Source organism: Rosa rugosa, chromosome 1 (assembly GCF_958449725.1).
Source record: "Rosa rugosa chromosome 1, drRosRugo1.1, whole genome shotgun sequence".
Taxonomy (NCBI): domain Eukaryota; kingdom Viridiplantae; phylum Streptophyta; class Magnoliopsida; order Rosales; family Rosaceae; genus Rosa; species Rosa rugosa.
This window is the reverse complement of record NC_084820.1, coordinates 4,221,950-4,240,163: the sequence shown is the minus strand read 5'-3', so window position 1 is coordinate 4,240,163 and position 18,214 is coordinate 4,221,950. Positions and strand designations below refer to the sequence as shown.

The following is an 18,214-nucleotide window of genomic DNA, read 5'->3' as shown; positions in this document are numbered from 1 at the left end:
TTACCAGCGGTTGCCTCTTTTTAGTTGTTCGCTATACTCTCGACATCGCTTGACAAAGGACTTTGATCTTTCTCTGCCTTCTTTCATTTTCGAATTGCTTCTTTCGCAGCATTCCTTCCTTGAGGCCTCACATTAGGATCTGCAGTTTCACCTGCAATTACCTCATCTACATCCATGTCTAAGTTGATGGGAGAATTTCCAGCAATTGGTTGTGTGCGCGTATGTTGACTTCCTTCATTTGATGTTCCTCCGGATGTATGGCTAGGGATGTCTTTAAATTGTGCAAAGCCTTCCACAACAGCGTAACTATCAAAACTCTTAAAATTGTGTCTTCTGGTCTTCCCTCTTCTCTTCATCCCGACATGCCACAATTTATGTGCTTCATCTTGCTATGTAATTAAAAAAAATAATAAAAAAATGCAATTAGTACAAATATAAACGCTATTATGATTATGAAGGGTCATCTATTATAAAGGTCATAATTTTAATAAGAAAGTATTTCACCGTGTTACAATAAAAATCAATAAGTACAAATATAAACATCGTTGTAATTACATCATTATTTATCAACTAATTATTTTAATTATAACGAAAATCAATTGCTACAATTAAAACGATATTATAATTACTACATTATTTATCAAGTAATATTTTACTATAATGTATCAACAAATTAAATGATTTATCAACAAATACATACCTCATCAACCGCATTCGAACCACTCTTGTACCAATTTTTCGCTTGCCTTAATGCACAATGCCACTCAAAGAGTTCAACCTTCAAAATTTTCCACCTTCCCTTCAACGAGGAAGCTGATCGGCTCTTGGGCCAATTTGCGACAAAGTGTCGCTTCACGCGCCTCTATAGGTCTTTTTTTTTTTTCTGATTTGTGCCCACTGCTGGATCTTGGCTTACAGCTTTCCAAGACTTGCACAATTGAACATCTTCCTCATCTGTCCATCTCCTTTTCTCTTCGGTAGTATCATCTTCACTTTGATCTCCTTCTTGTTCGGCCACTGGACGTGTGGTTCCCCTTTGTTCGGCCATATTGGATATAAAAAAATTTGGAATATGAGAGCTATATGAAGAGGAGGAAGAACAAAATTGGGTTACTATGAAAGAAATTTTTTGTGGATGTGAGATGTAAAATAAATGGTAGGTATTTATAGAGAAATGTTTAGAATTTTTTTATAATTTATTTTGTTACCGTTTATTAACGTTATATATATATATATATATATATATATATATATATATATATATATATATATATATATAATACATATTAATTGTTTGCCGTTGGATCCTCTTCTTAATTGAAACCAAGGGCTGGGATTATTTGACCGTTACTCTCACTATTCAAATTGGACCAACGGCTCTGTTGCACGTGGCACAGGCCGGCCCATTCATTGTCGCGTACGTGGCACAGGCCGACCCGTTCATTGTCGCTACGCGACAAGCGACTGGGCCGAGCTGGCAGATGGGTTGGCTGGGTCAAGAAAAATGTCAATCCCTTGACTTTTTTCTTGGCTTCGGTCAAGAAGGTGAGGATTTTGCCCGGTCAAGAAGCTACCGGTGGAGTTGCGTTTTCCTCCTCCATGGTCACCACCTCAGCTTTTCCTAGCTAGTGACCAGTCAAGAGGCAACCGGTGGAGTTGCTCTTAGTAAATTAGGTTTCAACACTAACCATCCACATCAATGAAAAATAGAAAAAAAATAGAGCTGAACTCATTGGATATGTATTTCAAATATCTGCTTTGTGCAATGCATATAGCAAGATTAATTTGTGCACTCAAACTCATGAAAAAGGTGCTAGCAAAAACAGCAATAATGAGAATGCTACCTAAGTTCTGGCCTCTCTCTCCAAGTCTAATATTCATTTTCTTTTTCATTACCTTTGCCATCAGTTAAATACAGCAGAAAACTTATTTAAAATGACTGAACTCAACCAAGAATGGAATTAACCATTTAAAATGACGAGTCAGAGTTTAAGCTTTTCAATAAAAGTAATTAATTAGCAACGGTCTAAGCAATACCTGGCAAATGGAAGTGCAGATCTGACTATACTGCATCAAAGAGGTCGAGTACTGCATAGGAATTGTTTAGACACAAAATAATAATGGCAACTATACAAAAGCATCTAATTTCACATGGCATGGAATGGCATAGTATAAGGTATAATTAAAGCACACGCCTTTAAATAGAGTCTCAGCCCACTGCATACTCATAATAGATAGTTTATAAAGTTCTTTCTCTTTGGGTCAGTTCATAGTATATGAAATAGGCCATACAATGGGACAATGGGAGTAGTCTTTTCCTTCCAAATTAATCCCAACAGTAGAAGTTTTTCATCAAACTGTACCAAACTAACAAGTCTTACAAGTTACAACTACAATTAATCTTGCAATACCAGCTGATCTATTCACCATTATAGCCATCCAATCTGTCACCTACCAGAATTTCAATTTCTTACAAATATAGTAGAGGCTTTGGAGAAAAACTGAGCTATATGTTAATCGGTTTCTAATCTAACTTGAGCATAATTATTTTTTTTTTTTTTTTGGTTTGATACTTGAGCATAACTTTAGTTTAAGGCACGAGGTGAGTCAATTTTTAAAAGGTATATATAAGCTGAAATACTTTCTAAAAAGAAAAAATGTCCTTCAACAACTGGCTTCTAGCAAATGTTTTACCACAACTAATAGTAATAGTAGACGACAGTAATCATTAGCCTGTGGACAAAAAAAGAAAAAAGTTAGAGGTGCTTTTCAAATCATTTAGTGTCATTTGAAGTTCATATCCGTAATAATCAATAATAATCGCTATTTCAACTTATTTAATCATGTCTTACTGGATCCGCATGCATATTTCATAAAAAGAATATATGATATCAGTAGTCATAAAGAATCTATCTAATCAATATATCCAGTTATACGTTTAGATGATAGCAACCAGTTGATCGGGAAGGCTTCATTCCTCATCTAAAAAGAATAACCAAAGAAAAATACGACTTGCTAGATTAGAAAAGCATATTCGAAACAACTCATCCAATATAAAATCGCTTTGACATTACCAAATTCCATGTGCTGTTTAAATCACAACTTCTTATTCGGTCGGTTTTAAACTATACATCATACATCACAACGTCTATAATATGCTGGCTATTGTCACCACCACCGTCATTTTGTATAAGAATATCCTTGACAGTAATGGACACTAATCCATGTTTGCAGCCACTGTAGGAATTGTACCAGACTCCAAATAAACCAAAAGAATAAAACCCTACAAAACACAGACAATAATTAATTTTCAGCAAGATCAAAGTTAAAGCTTTAAGTACCTTCGCTTCGTTCCATACTTCATTTTCACACAGTTCCATCTTGAGCTTCAAGTCTTCAACAACCTCAGGGGCTCAGGGTCCTCCAACTTTGCTAGCTTTTCCCGCGCGTTTTGCCTCGATTTCATAGAGCTCATCTCTTTACAACACTCCGTCATCAATCTCCGGTGTCCGTCGCAGCCAATCCCAACTCGTTACCTCATCATCTATGTAAAAGCCATAAGTTTTCATCTCTGCCAAAATTGGAGGCAAATCGAGCGCCGTTCTAGTTTTTTTGTCTTCGGCCATGGTTGTAGAAGTTGAAAAGGTCAATGTAATTCAAACGAAAGGAAAAGGTCAAAGACACAAAAGCCCAACTTTAGACCCGATTTTGTACATTAAAAAAAAAAAAAACTCCAGTCTGGACTCCAGACCCAAAAGCTTGAAACCGACCCGACCTTGAAATTTTTTTTTTTTTTCAAATTTCCAATCTTATAAGGGGGTGATGAACTTATATGATTAATTTTCCTTATAAGGGCAGGATTAATTTGTACAACAACCTTAATCATGATCGAGTTTCCTTTTATTTGCCTATTGAGATCGACCATGTTTTGAGAGTAAGAGAGAATATAAAATATGAGAGTTTGATAGAAAATTATTAATCAAACGGCTATAAATAAAGAAAAATTTCTCACACTACCTTTCTTGAAGCTCGACAAGTTTGGAGCAGGAAAGAAGAATAAGAAGAAGTGGAGCAAAGGAAATCTTAAGGAAAATGTTAATAACATGGTGGTCTTCAACCACGCCACCTACAACAAGCTCATATTCGAGGCTTCCAAAGTCCAAGTTCATCACACCGTCTTATAAGCAATGAGTCTATGGTGAATACTGAATACGAACTAAATTCGAGCTTAGTGGGTGCATTATGAATCAAGTGTATTACAACACCAATATTTTGTTTTAGTCACAGAGAACTCAAATGAGCGGAAATAACTCTATTAATTATTGAAAATGAGTTTTACAATATGTTATTTTTATTTTATTTTAATATATAATGATGTTATAACATGAAATATTTGGGACAAAACAAATAACCCCATCAAAATCACCGAAATTAGAAATATTTAATTTCATAGTACTCAAAGTCCTACTGCACAAAAGCCCAAATTAAACAAAGAACACTTGGGTCAAACAAAAGAAAACAGTACGAGGAACCAGAAGGAAATAAAAAACAAAAAAAATTGGAATTTATCCCAAATAATTAGTAAAAAAGATGGTAACTAAAGCCCTTAATGATTCTAGTCGCCTTGTATGACCACAGGTGGACCCCCACCGTCAATATAGGAATTTGGCACTCCCATAGGGACAGCGTAACGCCCCCTGTGTCCGAGAACACTGCAAAATATCCCATCCAACTCTCTCTTTCATTCTCTCTCTCTCTCTCTCTCTCTCCTTCTTCGAAAAACACCAGCAGATTTTGATTAAGCTCTTCAGAGCTCTTTCCTTCGATCCAGTAGGCGGATGCAGTCTATAGATCTCCGCGACGACGTCGTTTGCTAGAACCGCACTGGAGCTTCTTCGAGGTCAGTACTGTCGTTTTCTGATTGATATGTAGTTCGGCGAGTGTGACTTTTCAGATCTTAGCTTCGTTATATGTGCTTGTTCTTCAGCTTGTAGTTTTTGGATGGTGTGAGGAAGAGAGAGGAAAATTTGGATTTGATTGGATGGATTAGGCTTGGATTTGTTGAAGATTTTTGATCGCTGTGTTTGATTTAGTTCAGTTAAGTCAGCATTTTGTGGATGTGAAATCGATGTAGAGCTTAAAATTTGTGATTAAGCTAGGGTTGATAAGCAATGGATTGGAGGTTTAGTGTTTTAATTTGTTTTTTTTTTGGTCCGGCTTATGATTTCGGTGTGATTTGGTAACATTTCTAGTGGCGAAGTTATGATTCAACTTGCTGTTTTTTTTTTTTTTTGTTATCTTGAGTTTGTGTTTGTTTAATTGTTTTTAGAGTTATAGTGAATGACACTGTGGGTTGAAATGTATTAGGAAGTCAAAATGGCGAGCCGAGTGAAGGAGGACGAGAAAAATGAACGGATTATTCGAGGCCTTCTTAAACTTCCTGAGAATCGCAGATGCATTAACTGCAATAGTCTGGTAAGCAATGCATTTCTCTCTTGTTCATCTAGTTTTGAGCGCATTGATTTATCTGCTACTTGTGCATTTGATTATTAGATTGTTCATTAAGGCATACTTGCTCATACATAGTTACTTGACGTGCGAGAGAAACATCATTTTTCAGTAAAGAGGACCATATCCTTCTTCTTATAGCAACAATTAGGCTTAGAAATGATACTGGTGACAGTGGCACTTCCAAAGTAAATATTTATTCTGTTCCTACATAGAGTTTATAATAAAGTATTGACAGTATAAGCTTGTCAACTTTGGAACAAAAATAAATGTGGAGCTGTATCCACACTTTCTGTAAAGGATTTAAATGCATCAGATTGCTGATATAGTACATTGGTTGGTATGCAAAAATTAGGGATTTTCAGTGCAAAGTGTAGAATTTTCACATATTATACCTTACAAGTTATTTTCTGCTAAGCAGGGACCGCAGTATGTTTGCACTAATTTCTGGACATTTGTTTGCACCAACTGCAGTGGAATACAGTAAGTTCTGATCACATGCTCTGCTGCATATATATTTTTTTTCCTTACAAAGTATTATCCTTACTCTTTGTATGAGTTTGTTAATTACATGAATATATTTCCAGTCGGGAGTTCACGCACCGAGTAAAATCAGTGTCAATGGCCAAGTTTACGTCGCAAGAAGTTAAATCCCTTCAAGAAGGGGGAAACCAGGTATGCATGCATTCATCTTTTCAGTTCTTACACATATGTTTGATATTTTCTTTTCCATTGATAATCTTCTCATTTTCTCACATTGTACTCGTCTCTGTTTCCCAATTACAGCGTGCAAAGGAACTTTATCAAAAAGAATTAGATCCACAACGTAATTCCTTCCCTGATAGCAGGTTAACATTCATTTTTTTTTTCTGCTTTATATTGATATTTGTAAATAGTGAGTTTCTGATTCAAACTTTTGCTACCAGTAATGTTGAGAGACTTCGAGACTTTATTAAGCATGTGTACGTGGATAGAAGATATACTGGTGAAAGAAACTCGGACAAGCCTCCGAGGGTGAAAATGGTAAATTATATTTCCCCTTATATTTTATTATAAGGTGTTACTTGGGCCAAAACAAAAAGCGTATAAGCTGGTACCTATAAACCTAAATTGACCTTACTGGTTCCATGATGAAAGTGTTTTAAATGTTTCTGGGTTTTAAGTTTTAAATTATTGTCATACAGGGTGACAAGGAGGATTCTTATGAAAATAGAAGGCTAGATTCATATCAGGGCTCTCGAAGCCCACCATATGATGATGAACGTCGTTATAGTGGAAGGTCCAGTCCCGGTGGTAGAAGTTATGAGGAGCAAAGAAGTCCTGGATATGATCTAGAAAGTCGACAGTATGGTGATTCTAAGAGAAGTCCTTCTCGCCCTGAAATTGTCAATGATTGGCGTCGAGAAGATAGATTTGGAAATGGTAGGAGATATGATGATCGTAGAGTATCCGATGGAGATTCTAAACTGGACGCAAAATCTCCTGAACGACCAAGAGATATAGATTCGTCCAGTCCCCCTATGGTACGACCTGTTAGAGATATTTTGGGGGATAAGACAATACCTCTCCGTATTATTGAACCTCCTAAAGCCAACAATGTTAGGCCTACTGATGGTTCCGTTCTTACACAGGTGATGAGTCTCCACTTTAAAACTGCATACTGCATATATCTGCTGATTGTAACCTGCTCTATTTGATAAGCTTTATTTCCTTTTCTTTTTCTATTGGTTCATAATTGGTGTTTAATCATGTTCAAAATGACCTTGAGAGTAGCTTTATTGGGATCAAATGAACTTGAAAATTTTGGAAAATAGAACACTACTAGATGTTTAATAATTTGAGGTATTCGTGCTTTTAGGTTCTCTGTTTTATCCTGGGTCCCCCTTCCCGGGGTGCTAAAGAATTCTTAATTTCTCCTTCGAAAGAAAGAATTATGATGCTGATCCATTAGTATTTTTCAATAGATAGTTGAGTGGACTGTTCCCTGGTTTGTTTGGGGCTTCTCTGTGGTAAATCCATAAGGGGGCATCTTGGGTTGGAACTTGGAACTGGATTACTGGCTTTTCAATTTAGTAGAGTATACGAGAGTTCAACCCGAAAAATTGGCATGAAGTAACCTGGTTGTGGCCTCCAACGGGCTTGCCTTGGGTTTGTCTAATAATTAATTTCAGTATTAATGAGTGGATTAGCCTTAACCGACAAAGCAATATCTTGCTGGTTGGTATATGATTGTAGTTACTTGAGTTTAATATTTGCTCATTTTTACTGTCTTGGGTTTGTAACTTTGTATTAGTAAGTATGATTCTCTCTCCCTCCCTCCCTCCCTCCCTTCCGCCATATTTGTATAGCTATCTATAGACGCCTATACACCAGCACAAGCTTTATTATTTATTCCACTCCTAATGTTTTCAGGCAGCTTACATGTTCATAGCTTTGCACACTTTTCCAAAATGATATCTACTTTAATTCTGTTATAAAGAACAGGCTTGTGCTGCTGTAGTTGTCTGAAATATTTGTTTGTTTTTCTTTTAACTTTTCCAAAATGCTTTTTAGTAATTTCTGTCATATTGTTTCAATTGCAGAGAACTGCTTCTTCCAGCAGCTTGGGTTCCACCAATGGGAACCCAGTTGAAGTGAAAGTGGAGACATCTGGAAGTTTAATTGATTTTGATGCCGATATTGAACCTGCTCCAACTTTAGCAGTTCCTCAGGCACAACAAACTTCTGTAACTCAATCATATTCACAGCCAGAACATTCACACAGTGACAACAACTGGGCCTCTTTTGATGTTGCTCCACAAGTGAAAGTATCTCAAGCTCCTGCAAATGCAAATTCTTTGGAATCTCTGCTATCAGAGTTGTCTGTTTCAGCACCTGTCCCTAGTTATTCTGGAACTGCAGATAATACCGGGGCTTTTACAGCTGCAGGTAACATGACTGCACCATTCAGTGGTAATCCAGTCATCACTCCTGTAGGACACACAATGTTGCCGACTGCTTCTCATACAGTTGCACCGATTACGAGCTTGTCAACATTTCCCCCTGTTGGTGCTCCAGTTGCAACCCCTGGATTGGCTCAAACATTCCCTGCCAATGCTAGTAATTTTCCTGCTACCGGTTCTGGGCAATGGCCTAGTATGCAGCATCAGCAACCTTCTTTATTCCCTGCTAATGGTATTCAGTCTGCCTCTCAACAATACATACCATCAGTTGGTGGAGCTTCAAGCAATCAAGTGAGCTTATGTGACACCCTTGTCAATTTATTCTTTTAGCATTTTGTTACTATTTCGTATTCATTCTTGTTTATCATATGCTTTTTTCGTAGCCATGGAATTTAGCACATGTCCCAAATGCACAAGGTCAACCTAGCTATCCAGCTGCACAAGCACCACAAGATGTTTCAAGATCTACCAACAATGTTAGTACTGTTGCATCACAAAATTCGGCTGGGGATGTAAAATCAATTGGAAGAAGTGCACTTCCTGAGGTAATTATGTTTCTGTTTGGCTTTCTTGACAACATTATACAAGGGAAAATTTCACTTTTTTTTCCCCTGTAGTTCTAATTTCAACTAGTTTACCCTTATAGTTGCTAACATCTTCAGTATGGCCTGAAATTACTTTGTGTCACATATGTTGACCAAAAATGTAGATTTAGAGTTTTGGATACTTTAGCAAAATAAGGGTGAATTAGTTGAAGTTGGAACTGTATCGACTAAATTAAATTTGGGTCTAAGCAGTAGGGACCTTAAGTGTGATAAGCTTACATATATTTGTGCAACTGCATACTAACAAAGAAAACTGAATTACTTGTAGGATCTTTTTGCGATGAACTATTCATCCTTCCCTGCACCAGTTCCTGGATGGCAAACTGGTCCTCCTCAGGGTATGGGGTTTGCTATGCCATACAACACTGCAGTGGTATTTTCTCGACCCAATGTTTTGCATATAATGAGTTAATTCTGTTCCGCACCATTAGTTGTGTCAATCCTATTTAAATTCAGTGCGTTTAAATCCATGTTTATTTGCAGCCCATGCCCAGTTTTCAGCAGTCGTTAAAGTCAGCAAACCCGTTTGATGTCAGTAGTGGACCTCCTCCAGTTCAAGCCTCAGCGGTATGTGATTTCAGTCCATTTTATATTTACTAGTCTTTGCATCCACACTTTTTTGCATCAATTTAATTTTTTAAGATAAGAATCAGAATATACTGACATGCGCCTCATGCATGCTTGGCAGCCTATCAATTTTGAATGAGTTTACCGGTTGGATAAGGGGAGTTGGGGCAAGCAATTGATCTTAAAATAGGAACTTCAAAATTTCTATTTAGCCTAGAAGGATAGTTTAGTTTAGCCCAATGAAACTGGCTGCAATGCTTGTTATTGTCAGCGCATCCATTGTTTAAGCTTCTGAGATCATGTGGTTGTTCATGATTCACAATCTCCATCCCCTTTCCTAGTTTTATGTCAATTTGCAACATGCAGAGTGGGTTTGCACTTATATGCTTTATTTATTTATTTGTCTACCTCTTCACATATTAAATGGGATCGCACACGAGGCATGGTGTTAACTTATTACTACATAACTGGTCCTACCTAACAACTTGGATGTTTGGAATAAGTTTCAATTCCTTGTTTTTGCTCATAACAACAAGCCATCAGAAGTTTTTGTTTTAGCTGTTGTTGTTCTTGATATCTTCAATTGATGCACAAAGTTACCATCCTTTTGTGATGTATTCGCCTGCAATGCAGTTTCCTTCCATGGCATCCTCACAAGGACCGCTACCAAATATGCAGCCTCCATCTGGCTTATTGCGTACAGCTAGCCTTGGGACACCCTCATCAGCTTGGGGGCCCTCATATTCATCTGGATTGCCTCTCCAAGCACCACCATATGCATCACAAATGCCTCCAAGTAATAAAAAGCTGCTTTTCCTTCTTGTTTTTTCTTGTTATTTTCCCTTATTGTACATAATGAAAAGTTATTTATAAGCATTCATTTTCTTAATTTGGTGTTGGTGCTGAATTGTGATTTCAAAATCTCAGGTGCCTACGTGGGGCAACAAATTCCGAGTAGCTTGCCACCTTCAGGGTAACTATAATTGTTTAGCTTTCATTTGATTATTTCGACCATACATGTACACTTTTGATAACATTCAACAAAATAATTAGGAAAAAATGGTGTTACTGTCATCAGTATTGGCAGTTTCTCTTTTGTCTCAAACACTTCAATTGTTTTTAAGTTCTCAACTTGAAGTTTTTTTTTTATATTTTTTTTTTATTTTTTTACAGCAACTAATTTGCATACATTTTGTTATACTTCTAGGTATCAAGGAGCAGGGGGCTTTGGTGCTGAGGGGGCTGCTTTTGGTTCATTAAATATGGATCAACAGCCGGTTGGTAGATTCTCAGCACCTGCTACCCCAAATCCTTTCCCGTCTGCAGGAGGAAACCCATTTGGATAGTTGCGAAGAACAAAGTGTGCCTTATCCCACTCAGGGTAAGCATTATCTTCTCGCTCTCAAATTGCCGGGTGGAAAGTTTTGGCTGCTATGTTGGTAGTTTCTAAGTCATCTGATGCCGCCTAGTGAGAGAATTTTTTATTTTTTATTGGATCATCCCCCTGGGTTGGGTCAAAAGGTCGACACCAATTGTCTTGTACAATTTGTTGCTGTAAGAAAAGGAAAGAGAGTATATAGTAGAAAAGGGGGATAAAGCCATAAAGGGGTACAGACTACAGTGGCCTTAAAAGGAACCAGGTATCTTTTTTGCCAGCCAAGGTATTTATTGGTATTTGCAGCATTCTATCGGGTGATCCCTGTGTTCAATTGCTTCCTGGGCTTCCCCTTAGTTTTTTCCCCTCGTCATTCTTCGTTGCTACGTTGTATGATTTTGCAATCTCTTCATTGTGTTGTGAGCTCATTGAATCTGTGTAAGCTAATGAATGAAACAGCAAAATGTTGCAGTCGAATTGAGTTTGTATGTTAATATGATTTGATGTTATGTTTTGGTCTTTGGTGGAACTCTTGATTAAAGCTTCGCTTTCGCTACTTGATCAACAATTCAACACACAAACCCCATTGCATTCGATAACATTTTTGGTTATGGACTAATATTTACCGGTATTTAGTTGGCAAACTTGTGTCTTTTTATTTTTATTTTTATTTTTTATAGGAGAGTTTTAGCGACGAAATATCGGTCATTTCAATTACATACAAAAGCTGTTGTCTCTCTTTTTGAGTTCGGTTTTGCTTCTCTTTGTAAGTTGTTTCTTAAATATTTTTCTCTCTATTTTGCAAAGCAACTATAATTATTATTATTTTTTATACGAAAACAACTTAAAAGCCTCTAAAGACAATTAAAGTTATGAATATGAAAACTATTAGCATGTGACACCGCAGTTGGACTTGGTAGAGACTTGAAGAGCTCTGATGACTCATTTTTGCTTGGCATCCGGCAATAATATTAGGGGATGTGAGCAATCTTTTTTTTACTCTCATATAAGGATGTACATGACAATATTATTTATGGCCTTAATAGAAGGGTCTACACCGTGTTGCCCTTAATTTCCATAATTTTTTGTCTTTGCCTTGATTTTCAAAATTCAGTCTGATTTTGTCGATATTGGTCTCGAAAAGTCTATAAATCACCAAGCACCCAAATTCCCACTGTGTGTTTTACCAAGGAAAAAGAGAGAGAGAATTGATTTTGATGTTTGAGTATGTTTGCCACTAGCATTTCCAGACACCACGAATAGGAATCCTTCTCTTACTTGTGTGTGTGTGTGTGTTTCACACATCTTATATAGGGTTTAGGGTTCATCTGTATTCTTAAGCATTCTGCAAACAAAAAAGCCAAAACGTCGACCTTCCACCCTGAAATTATTTCAAGGCTACCAGTGAAGGCCCTGTGCCGCTTCAAGTGTGTGTCAAAGCCATGGCGGTCCCTAATATCCCATCCTGATTTCGTCGCAAACTATTCCAAAGTCATTGAGAATAAGGACCTGATTTTCGACTATACTCTTTGGATCTTGACCAATTTTTCAATGAGAATCATAATGTTGATGTTGATGGTTTAGTAGCAGCACCCACTGAGCTCGACTTTGTTTACAATTATCTTCTAGATGATGGATGGGGTTCTGCTTGGGCTCCCTATATCCATTATTCCTGCTATGGCTTGTTCTTGTCCCAGGTAATTTCTGGTGGGTTTAGACGACGTTACAGTTTGATCAACCCTGTAACCAAGGAATCGAAGACACTGCCAGAGCTAGGCACCAATATGGAGACTACCAATAAACCCCTTAGTTGGACTTGGATTTGATTACTACACCAATGAATACAAGGTAATTCACGGGCAGGAACATTATGATGGAATTGTGCTTGGTGTCTGTACAATGGAGAATGATTCTTGGCGACAGATTGAGTGCTTGTTTCCCTACAAATCTTTATCAAAGGATCGTGGTGAACGGTGCTGTTCATTGGTTGGTGAGTAAGGTTGCAGATGGAACATTGGTGATTATGTCTTTCCTTTTAGTAGAGGAGGAGGTTAGGGAAATTCCACTACCGCCCATTCCCAGTACTCTTTCAAGTCGACTAGGGGTATTCAGAAATTGGCTATGTATAACACTAGTATCAGAATGGAATGCAGGAGAAACATTTAATGAGTTTTGGGTCATGAAGGAATATGGAGTGAGGGAATCTTGGACTAAAATGCAGGTATGCAAACCATATCACGAATTATCACATTCCGGTTTCTGTACAGAGTCTCATGATCTGATGGTGTTTGATGAATTGTCATTAGTTATGTACAATTTTAATGATGGAACATTTTGGAATCTATCAATTGGTGATCTTAGCGAAAATGGTCGTTTTGGTAGCGTTGGTATCTATGTGGAGAGCTTACCCTACACTCACCGATCAAGATCAGCGTAAGAGGAGTAAAAAAGATGAATCCACTCAGTGACATCCTCGAATATTTATTATTTTGTTTTACCATTACCTCTGCAATTGTTATGTGAGGAGGCTCTTGTGTGTACAAGTGCAGTGCATTACTTATTTGTATATTCAAGTCTTTCAAATAACAGTAAAATGAATGAAACAGTGCTACGTTGTATGATTTAATTTGCAATCTCTTCATTGTGTTGTGAGCTCATTGAATCTGATTAAGCTAATGAATGAAAAGTAAAATGTTACAGTCGAATTGAGTTTGTATGTTAATATGATAGGGGAAATTTATGAAGCAAAGATAAAGCCCTATTACCATATAATAACAATTCCATTCCCTTACTTCAGCAAATTACATCAAGTGTCAAAGATAACCAACAAACATCATAAGCAACCTAATCAACAACGGTAAATGACATGTAGATACTGATAGTAATCAGAGGCTCTGTTAACAATCTAAAAAGAGAAGAACAAAAAAAATAGTTTATTTATTGAATATCTTAGATGAGACATGACTAGAACAACTTGAAAGGAAGGAAACTAAAATTACGAATATCAAAACTACATAAGACACCGCACTTGAAAGACTTCATGTGTATGAGTGACTTGAGGAACCCATTTTTGGAAGCAGCAGTAATATTCAAGGATGTCCATCATCTTTACTATTCTCCAGTTGTTCTTGATCAATAAGAGGCTTAAGGCTCTCCACATAGACACCCATGCTACCAAAACCATCAACTTCACCAAATTCATGAAGAATCGATAGAATCCAGAAACTTTTATCATCAAAATTGCACATAACTAACAATGTTGCATCAACCAGCATCAAATCATGAGGTTCTGTCCAAAAACCAGAATGTAGTAACCGGTGATATGGGATGCCGAACTCCATTTTAGTCCAAGAGTCCCTAACTCCATATTCCTTCATGACCCAAAACTCATTATATGTTTCTCCAAGTGATAATGAGAATGATGTTATACATAGCCGATCTCTGAAGACGCTCAGTTCTACTATACCGGTGCTGCAATTTGGCGGTACTTGGATTTCTCTAACCTCCTCCTCTGCTAAAAGGAAAGATATAATCACCAATGATTCATCTCGTTTCACCAACCAATGAATCCCCCCATTCAGCACCATCCCATCCTTCCTACAAACACGAGTCTGTTTGTAGGGAAATTTTCACTCGATCTTTCGCCAAGAATCAGTCAAAGAAGCATAGACACTAAACACAAATCCATCGGTGCAGCCCTTCCCTTCAACCACCTTGTATTGATTAGTGGAGTCATCAAATCCAAACCCATATAGCTCCCAAGAAAAAGACATCTTTGTTATTGGTGTCTTTGGTACTTTCTTCCATTCCTTAGTCACAGGATTAATCAAATGGAACCCAGAATCTGACCTGCACATCAAGAAGCTATTGCAGGAAAGGACAACGGGAACCCAACCACTTCCAATATTGTCATGAACAAAGTCGAGCTCAGTGGGTTTTGCTACAAAATCCAAATCATCAACATTATTATTCCTCACAAGTGCAAAATTATGGTTGAGGAACTGAACAAGGTCCAAAGCGTAAAGGCGTTTACGTGCATGGTCAGTAAATACAAGACGCTGTCCCTTATCCTCAATGGCTTTAAACTGGCCCTGGTCTTCCATCTTCACGCAAAATGTAGATTTTCTGCGGTTGAAGTACAAACATGAACTTGTATTTATAAGCTGTACACATTCCTTGGTCTTGGAGGAAACAGATAAAAGGACTCCTATTATATTCGGGGGTAATTTATTTATAACAAATTACTATTTATCTTTAAGCTGCCTATCCCCTGGTCTATGAGGAAACTGGAAATATTCAAGTAAGAAAAGGACTGCTATTATATTCCTAATCAAATTAGGAAAAGTCACCATAAAAAATAAAAATAAATAGAGAGAAAGATTTCACATGTCCCAAAAATTTGAGGAACGTTATTCCACTATCTTAAATAATTTATTACACGAGCAATTGTGGGGAGTTCAGTTCATTTAAATGTTTGGAGGCCTGAATGACTTGTTCCTTAGAAATTTTGAATCTCAGAAGAGTTATTTCTCTTGTGCTCTTGGATATTAACTTTTCCTGAAACAAGATTCTAAACTGATGACATGAAAATTTACTTGGCTGATCCCATATACATGGATGAAAATTTACCAAATGTGCAGCCTCCATCTTGGCTTGGTGCCAATCTTCAAAAAAGGGTACCGACTTGGCCTTAAAGGGAACCTAGGCATCTTTTTTTGCCAGCCAAGGTAATTATTGGTGTTTGCCGCATTCTATCGGGTGATCCATGTGTTCATTTGCTTCCTGGGCTTTCCACTAAGCAAAGAAAAAGCACATCTTACCATTTGTTGTTATCCATTCCCATACTTAGGCAAATTACATGAAGTATCAAAGGAAACCAATAAACATTATAAGCGACCTAATCAACAACGGGAATTGACATGTAGATACTGATAGTAATCAACAAAAGCCTCAGTCAACAATCTAAAATGAGGAACAAAAAAAATAGTTATTTAATATATCTTACATGAGACACGACTAAAACAACTTAAAAAAAGAAAGGCAATAAAAATAGCGAGACACAATACTAGAAAGACTTCATGTGCATGAGTGACTTGAGAAACCCATTTTTGGAAGCAGTCGGCAGTAATATTCAAGGATGTCCATCATCTTTACTTTTCTCCTGTTGTTCTTGATCAATAAGAGGCTTGCGGCTCTCCACATAGACACTCATGCTACCAAAACCACCAACTTCGCCAAATCCATGACGAATCGATAAAATCCAAAAACTTCTATCATTAAAATTGCACATAGCTACCATTGTTGCATCAACCAGCATCAAATCATAAGTTTCTGTCCAAAAACCAGAATGCAGTAACCTGTGATATGGGATGCCAATCTCCATTTTAGTCCAAGAGCCCCTCACTCCATATTCCTTCATGACCCAAAACTCATTATATGTTTCACTTATTGAAAATGAGAATGATGTTATACATAGTCGATCTCTGAAGATGCCCAGTTCTACTACACCGGCGCTGCAATTAGGTGGTACTTGGATTTCTTTAACCTCCTCCTCTGCTAAAAGGAAAGATATAATCACCAAGGATTCATCTCGCTTGACCAACCAATGAACACCCCCATTCAGCACGATCCCATCCTTCCTACAAACACGAGTCTGTTTGTAGGGATATAGGCAGTCAATCTTTCGCCAAGAATCAGTCAAAGAAGCATAGACACTAAACACAAATCCATTGGTGCAGCCCTTCCCTTCAACCACCTTGTATTGATTAGTGGAGTCATCAAATCCAAACCCATATAGCTCCCAAGAAAAAGGCTTCTTTGTTACTGGTGTCTTTGGTACTTTCTTCCATTCCTTGGTAACAGGGTTTATCAAATGGAACCCAGAATCTGACCTGCACATCAAGAAGCTATTGCAGGAAAGGACAACGGGAACCCAACCACTTCCAATATTGCGACGAACAAAGTCGAGCTCAGTGGGTTTTGCTACTAAATCCAAACCATCAACATTATTATTCCTCAAAAGTGCAAGATTCTGGTTGAGGAACTGAACAAGGTCCAAAGAGTAGAGGCGTTTACGTGCATGGTCAGTAAATACAAGACGCTGCCCCTTATCCTCAATGGCTTTAAACTGGCCCTGGTCTTCCATCTTCACGCAAAATCAGCTTCTCCCCTAAACCTGATGCATCATGACAAGACATAAGTAACATCAAATAGGACAGCACGGCTTCCATTCCTACTGTGTATAGATTCTCTTTACACTATGAATACCCTCAACAGATATTAAAAGGACCCCAAGAAGATTTATATAACCAAATCAACAATGCTAATTTTGTCATACAGATATGCAAAAATAAAGCTCCCAACCGTACATGCAATCCTTGTGAGAACACAAGCTAAGAAAGACAACCCTAGAAACAAACAATATAAAAAGAGATATTTCATCAGTTACACAGACATGTACATTGAATAGCACAAGCCCATTTGAGTAAAACATGCCAATCACTTTAGAAACCAGATCATGGTCATTGAAATAGCGCAAGTACTTGTACGTTGTCATGCAATGAGAGAGAAGCCTTAGCGATTCTATACACTGGCCATCATATAATGAATTCTAAATTTTTCAGAAACCCACATATGACAGAGACAACAATTGGAACTTGAAGTGAACCAAAAACTATAACAAAGTTTTCAATTTAGTCATCAAATCAAGAACAGATAACACTAGGAAGAAATGGTATAAGCAAACCAACTAAGGGAACAGGAATGGTATCAAGATCGTACCTTTAGGGTTCTTCTGCTTCTGCTTCTGCTTCTTGAGAGCGGGAGAAGCAGAGTTCAATTGATCAAGCCCTCACAGCCGTGCAACCGCAACCTCGAGGGTTTTATATTCTCAAGGGTCGGTTTTTGGACTATTGGGCCTTACACTAGGTTGCAAAGTGGACCAGCCCAACAAATATCCAAATGGGACAGAATGATGGCCCAACTAACTATTATTGTATAGAGTAAAATGAAGAGAAAAATTCAGTCACCGTCCCCAAACTATGCTGCCAAGGTCAATTTGATACCCGAACTCTCAAAAGTATCAGTGTGATACCCAAACATGTATTTTGACATCAACGTGATACTTCCGTTAAAAATTCCTAACGGGACCGTCTGTTTGCTGACGTGGCAAGTACGTGGGCCCCAAAAAAAATGTAAAATGACCAATTTACCCTTTT

The 18,214-nt window shown here is 37.6% G+C and overlaps 4 protein-coding genes across 4 annotated transcripts; 2 read left to right on the top strand and 2 right to left on the bottom strand.

Annotated features, from left to right (window-relative positions):
• Positions 1–4,686: 4,686 nt before the first annotated feature.
• Positions 4,687–11,516, top strand: LOC133711537 (probable ADP-ribosylation factor GTPase-activating protein AGD14). The gene is made up of 14 exons (XM_062137644.1): positions 4,687–4,900; positions 5,368–5,475; positions 5,930–5,991; positions 6,096–6,183; positions 6,295–6,356; positions 6,435–6,531; positions 6,693–7,139; positions 8,091–8,741; positions 8,834–8,995; positions 9,324–9,428; positions 9,539–9,622; positions 10,256–10,418; positions 10,550–10,595; positions 10,830–11,516. Exons 2-14 carry the CDS (start codon positions 5,377–5,379, stop codon positions 10,966–10,968), a joined length of 2,205 nt encoding a protein of 734 aa, XP_061993628.1. The 5' UTR covers positions 4,687–4,900; positions 5,368–5,376; the 3' UTR covers positions 10,969–11,516.
• Positions 11,517–12,870: 1,354 nt separating this feature from the next.
• LOC133729383 (F-box/kelch-repeat protein At3g06240-like) lies at positions 12,871–13,434 on the top strand. Its single transcript, XM_062156930.1, has one exon. The coding sequence runs from the start codon at positions 12,871–12,873 to the stop codon at positions 13,432–13,434; it is 564 nt and encodes a 187-aa protein (XP_062012914.1).
• Positions 13,435–14,086: 652 nt separating this feature from the next.
• Positions 14,087–14,584, bottom strand: LOC133729306 (F-box/kelch-repeat protein At3g06240-like). Its single transcript, XM_062156838.1, has one exon. The coding sequence runs from the start codon at positions 14,582–14,584 to the stop codon at positions 14,087–14,089; it is 498 nt and encodes a 165-aa protein (XP_062012822.1).
• A 1,279-nt stretch (positions 14,585–15,863) lies between these two features.
• LOC133711533 (F-box/kelch-repeat protein At3g06240-like) lies at positions 15,864–17,904 on the bottom strand. Its single transcript, XM_062137641.1, has 2 exons — positions 17,778–17,904; positions 15,864–17,172 (listed from the first exon to the last, which is right to left on the bottom strand). Exon 2 carries the CDS (start codon positions 17,140–17,142, stop codon positions 16,129–16,131), a length of 1,014 nt encoding a protein of 337 aa, XP_061993625.1. The 5' UTR covers positions 17,143–17,172; positions 17,778–17,904; the 3' UTR covers positions 15,864–16,128.
• Positions 17,905–18,214: the final 310 nt, after the last annotated feature.

Excerpts from the sequence above, each read along its gene's own strand:
- LOC133729383 (XM_062156930.1), top strand. The coding sequence starts at position 12,871 with ATGGAATTGTGCTTGGTGTCTGTACAATGGAGAATGATTCTTGGCGAC.
- LOC133729306 (XM_062156838.1), bottom strand. The coding sequence starts at position 14,584 with ATGGTGCTGAATGGGGGGATTCATTGGTTGGTGAAACGAGATGAATCA.
- LOC133711537 (XM_062137644.1), top strand. The coding sequence starts at position 5,377 with ATGGCGAGCCGAGTGAAGGAGGACGAGAAAAATGAACGGATTATTCGA. Across the intron at positions 6,184-6,294 it reads TTCAAGAAGGGGGAAACCAG|CGTGCAAAGGAACTTTATCA; the intron begins GTATGCATGCAT and ends TCCCAATTACAG. Across the intron at positions 8,742-8,833 it reads GTGGAGCTTCAAGCAATCAA|CCATGGAATTTAGCACATGT; the intron begins GTGAGCTTATGT and ends CTTTTTTCGTAG.
- LOC133711533 (XM_062137641.1), bottom strand. The coding sequence starts at position 17,142 with ATGGAAGACCAGGGCCAGTTTAAAGCCATTGAGGATAAGGGGCAGCGT.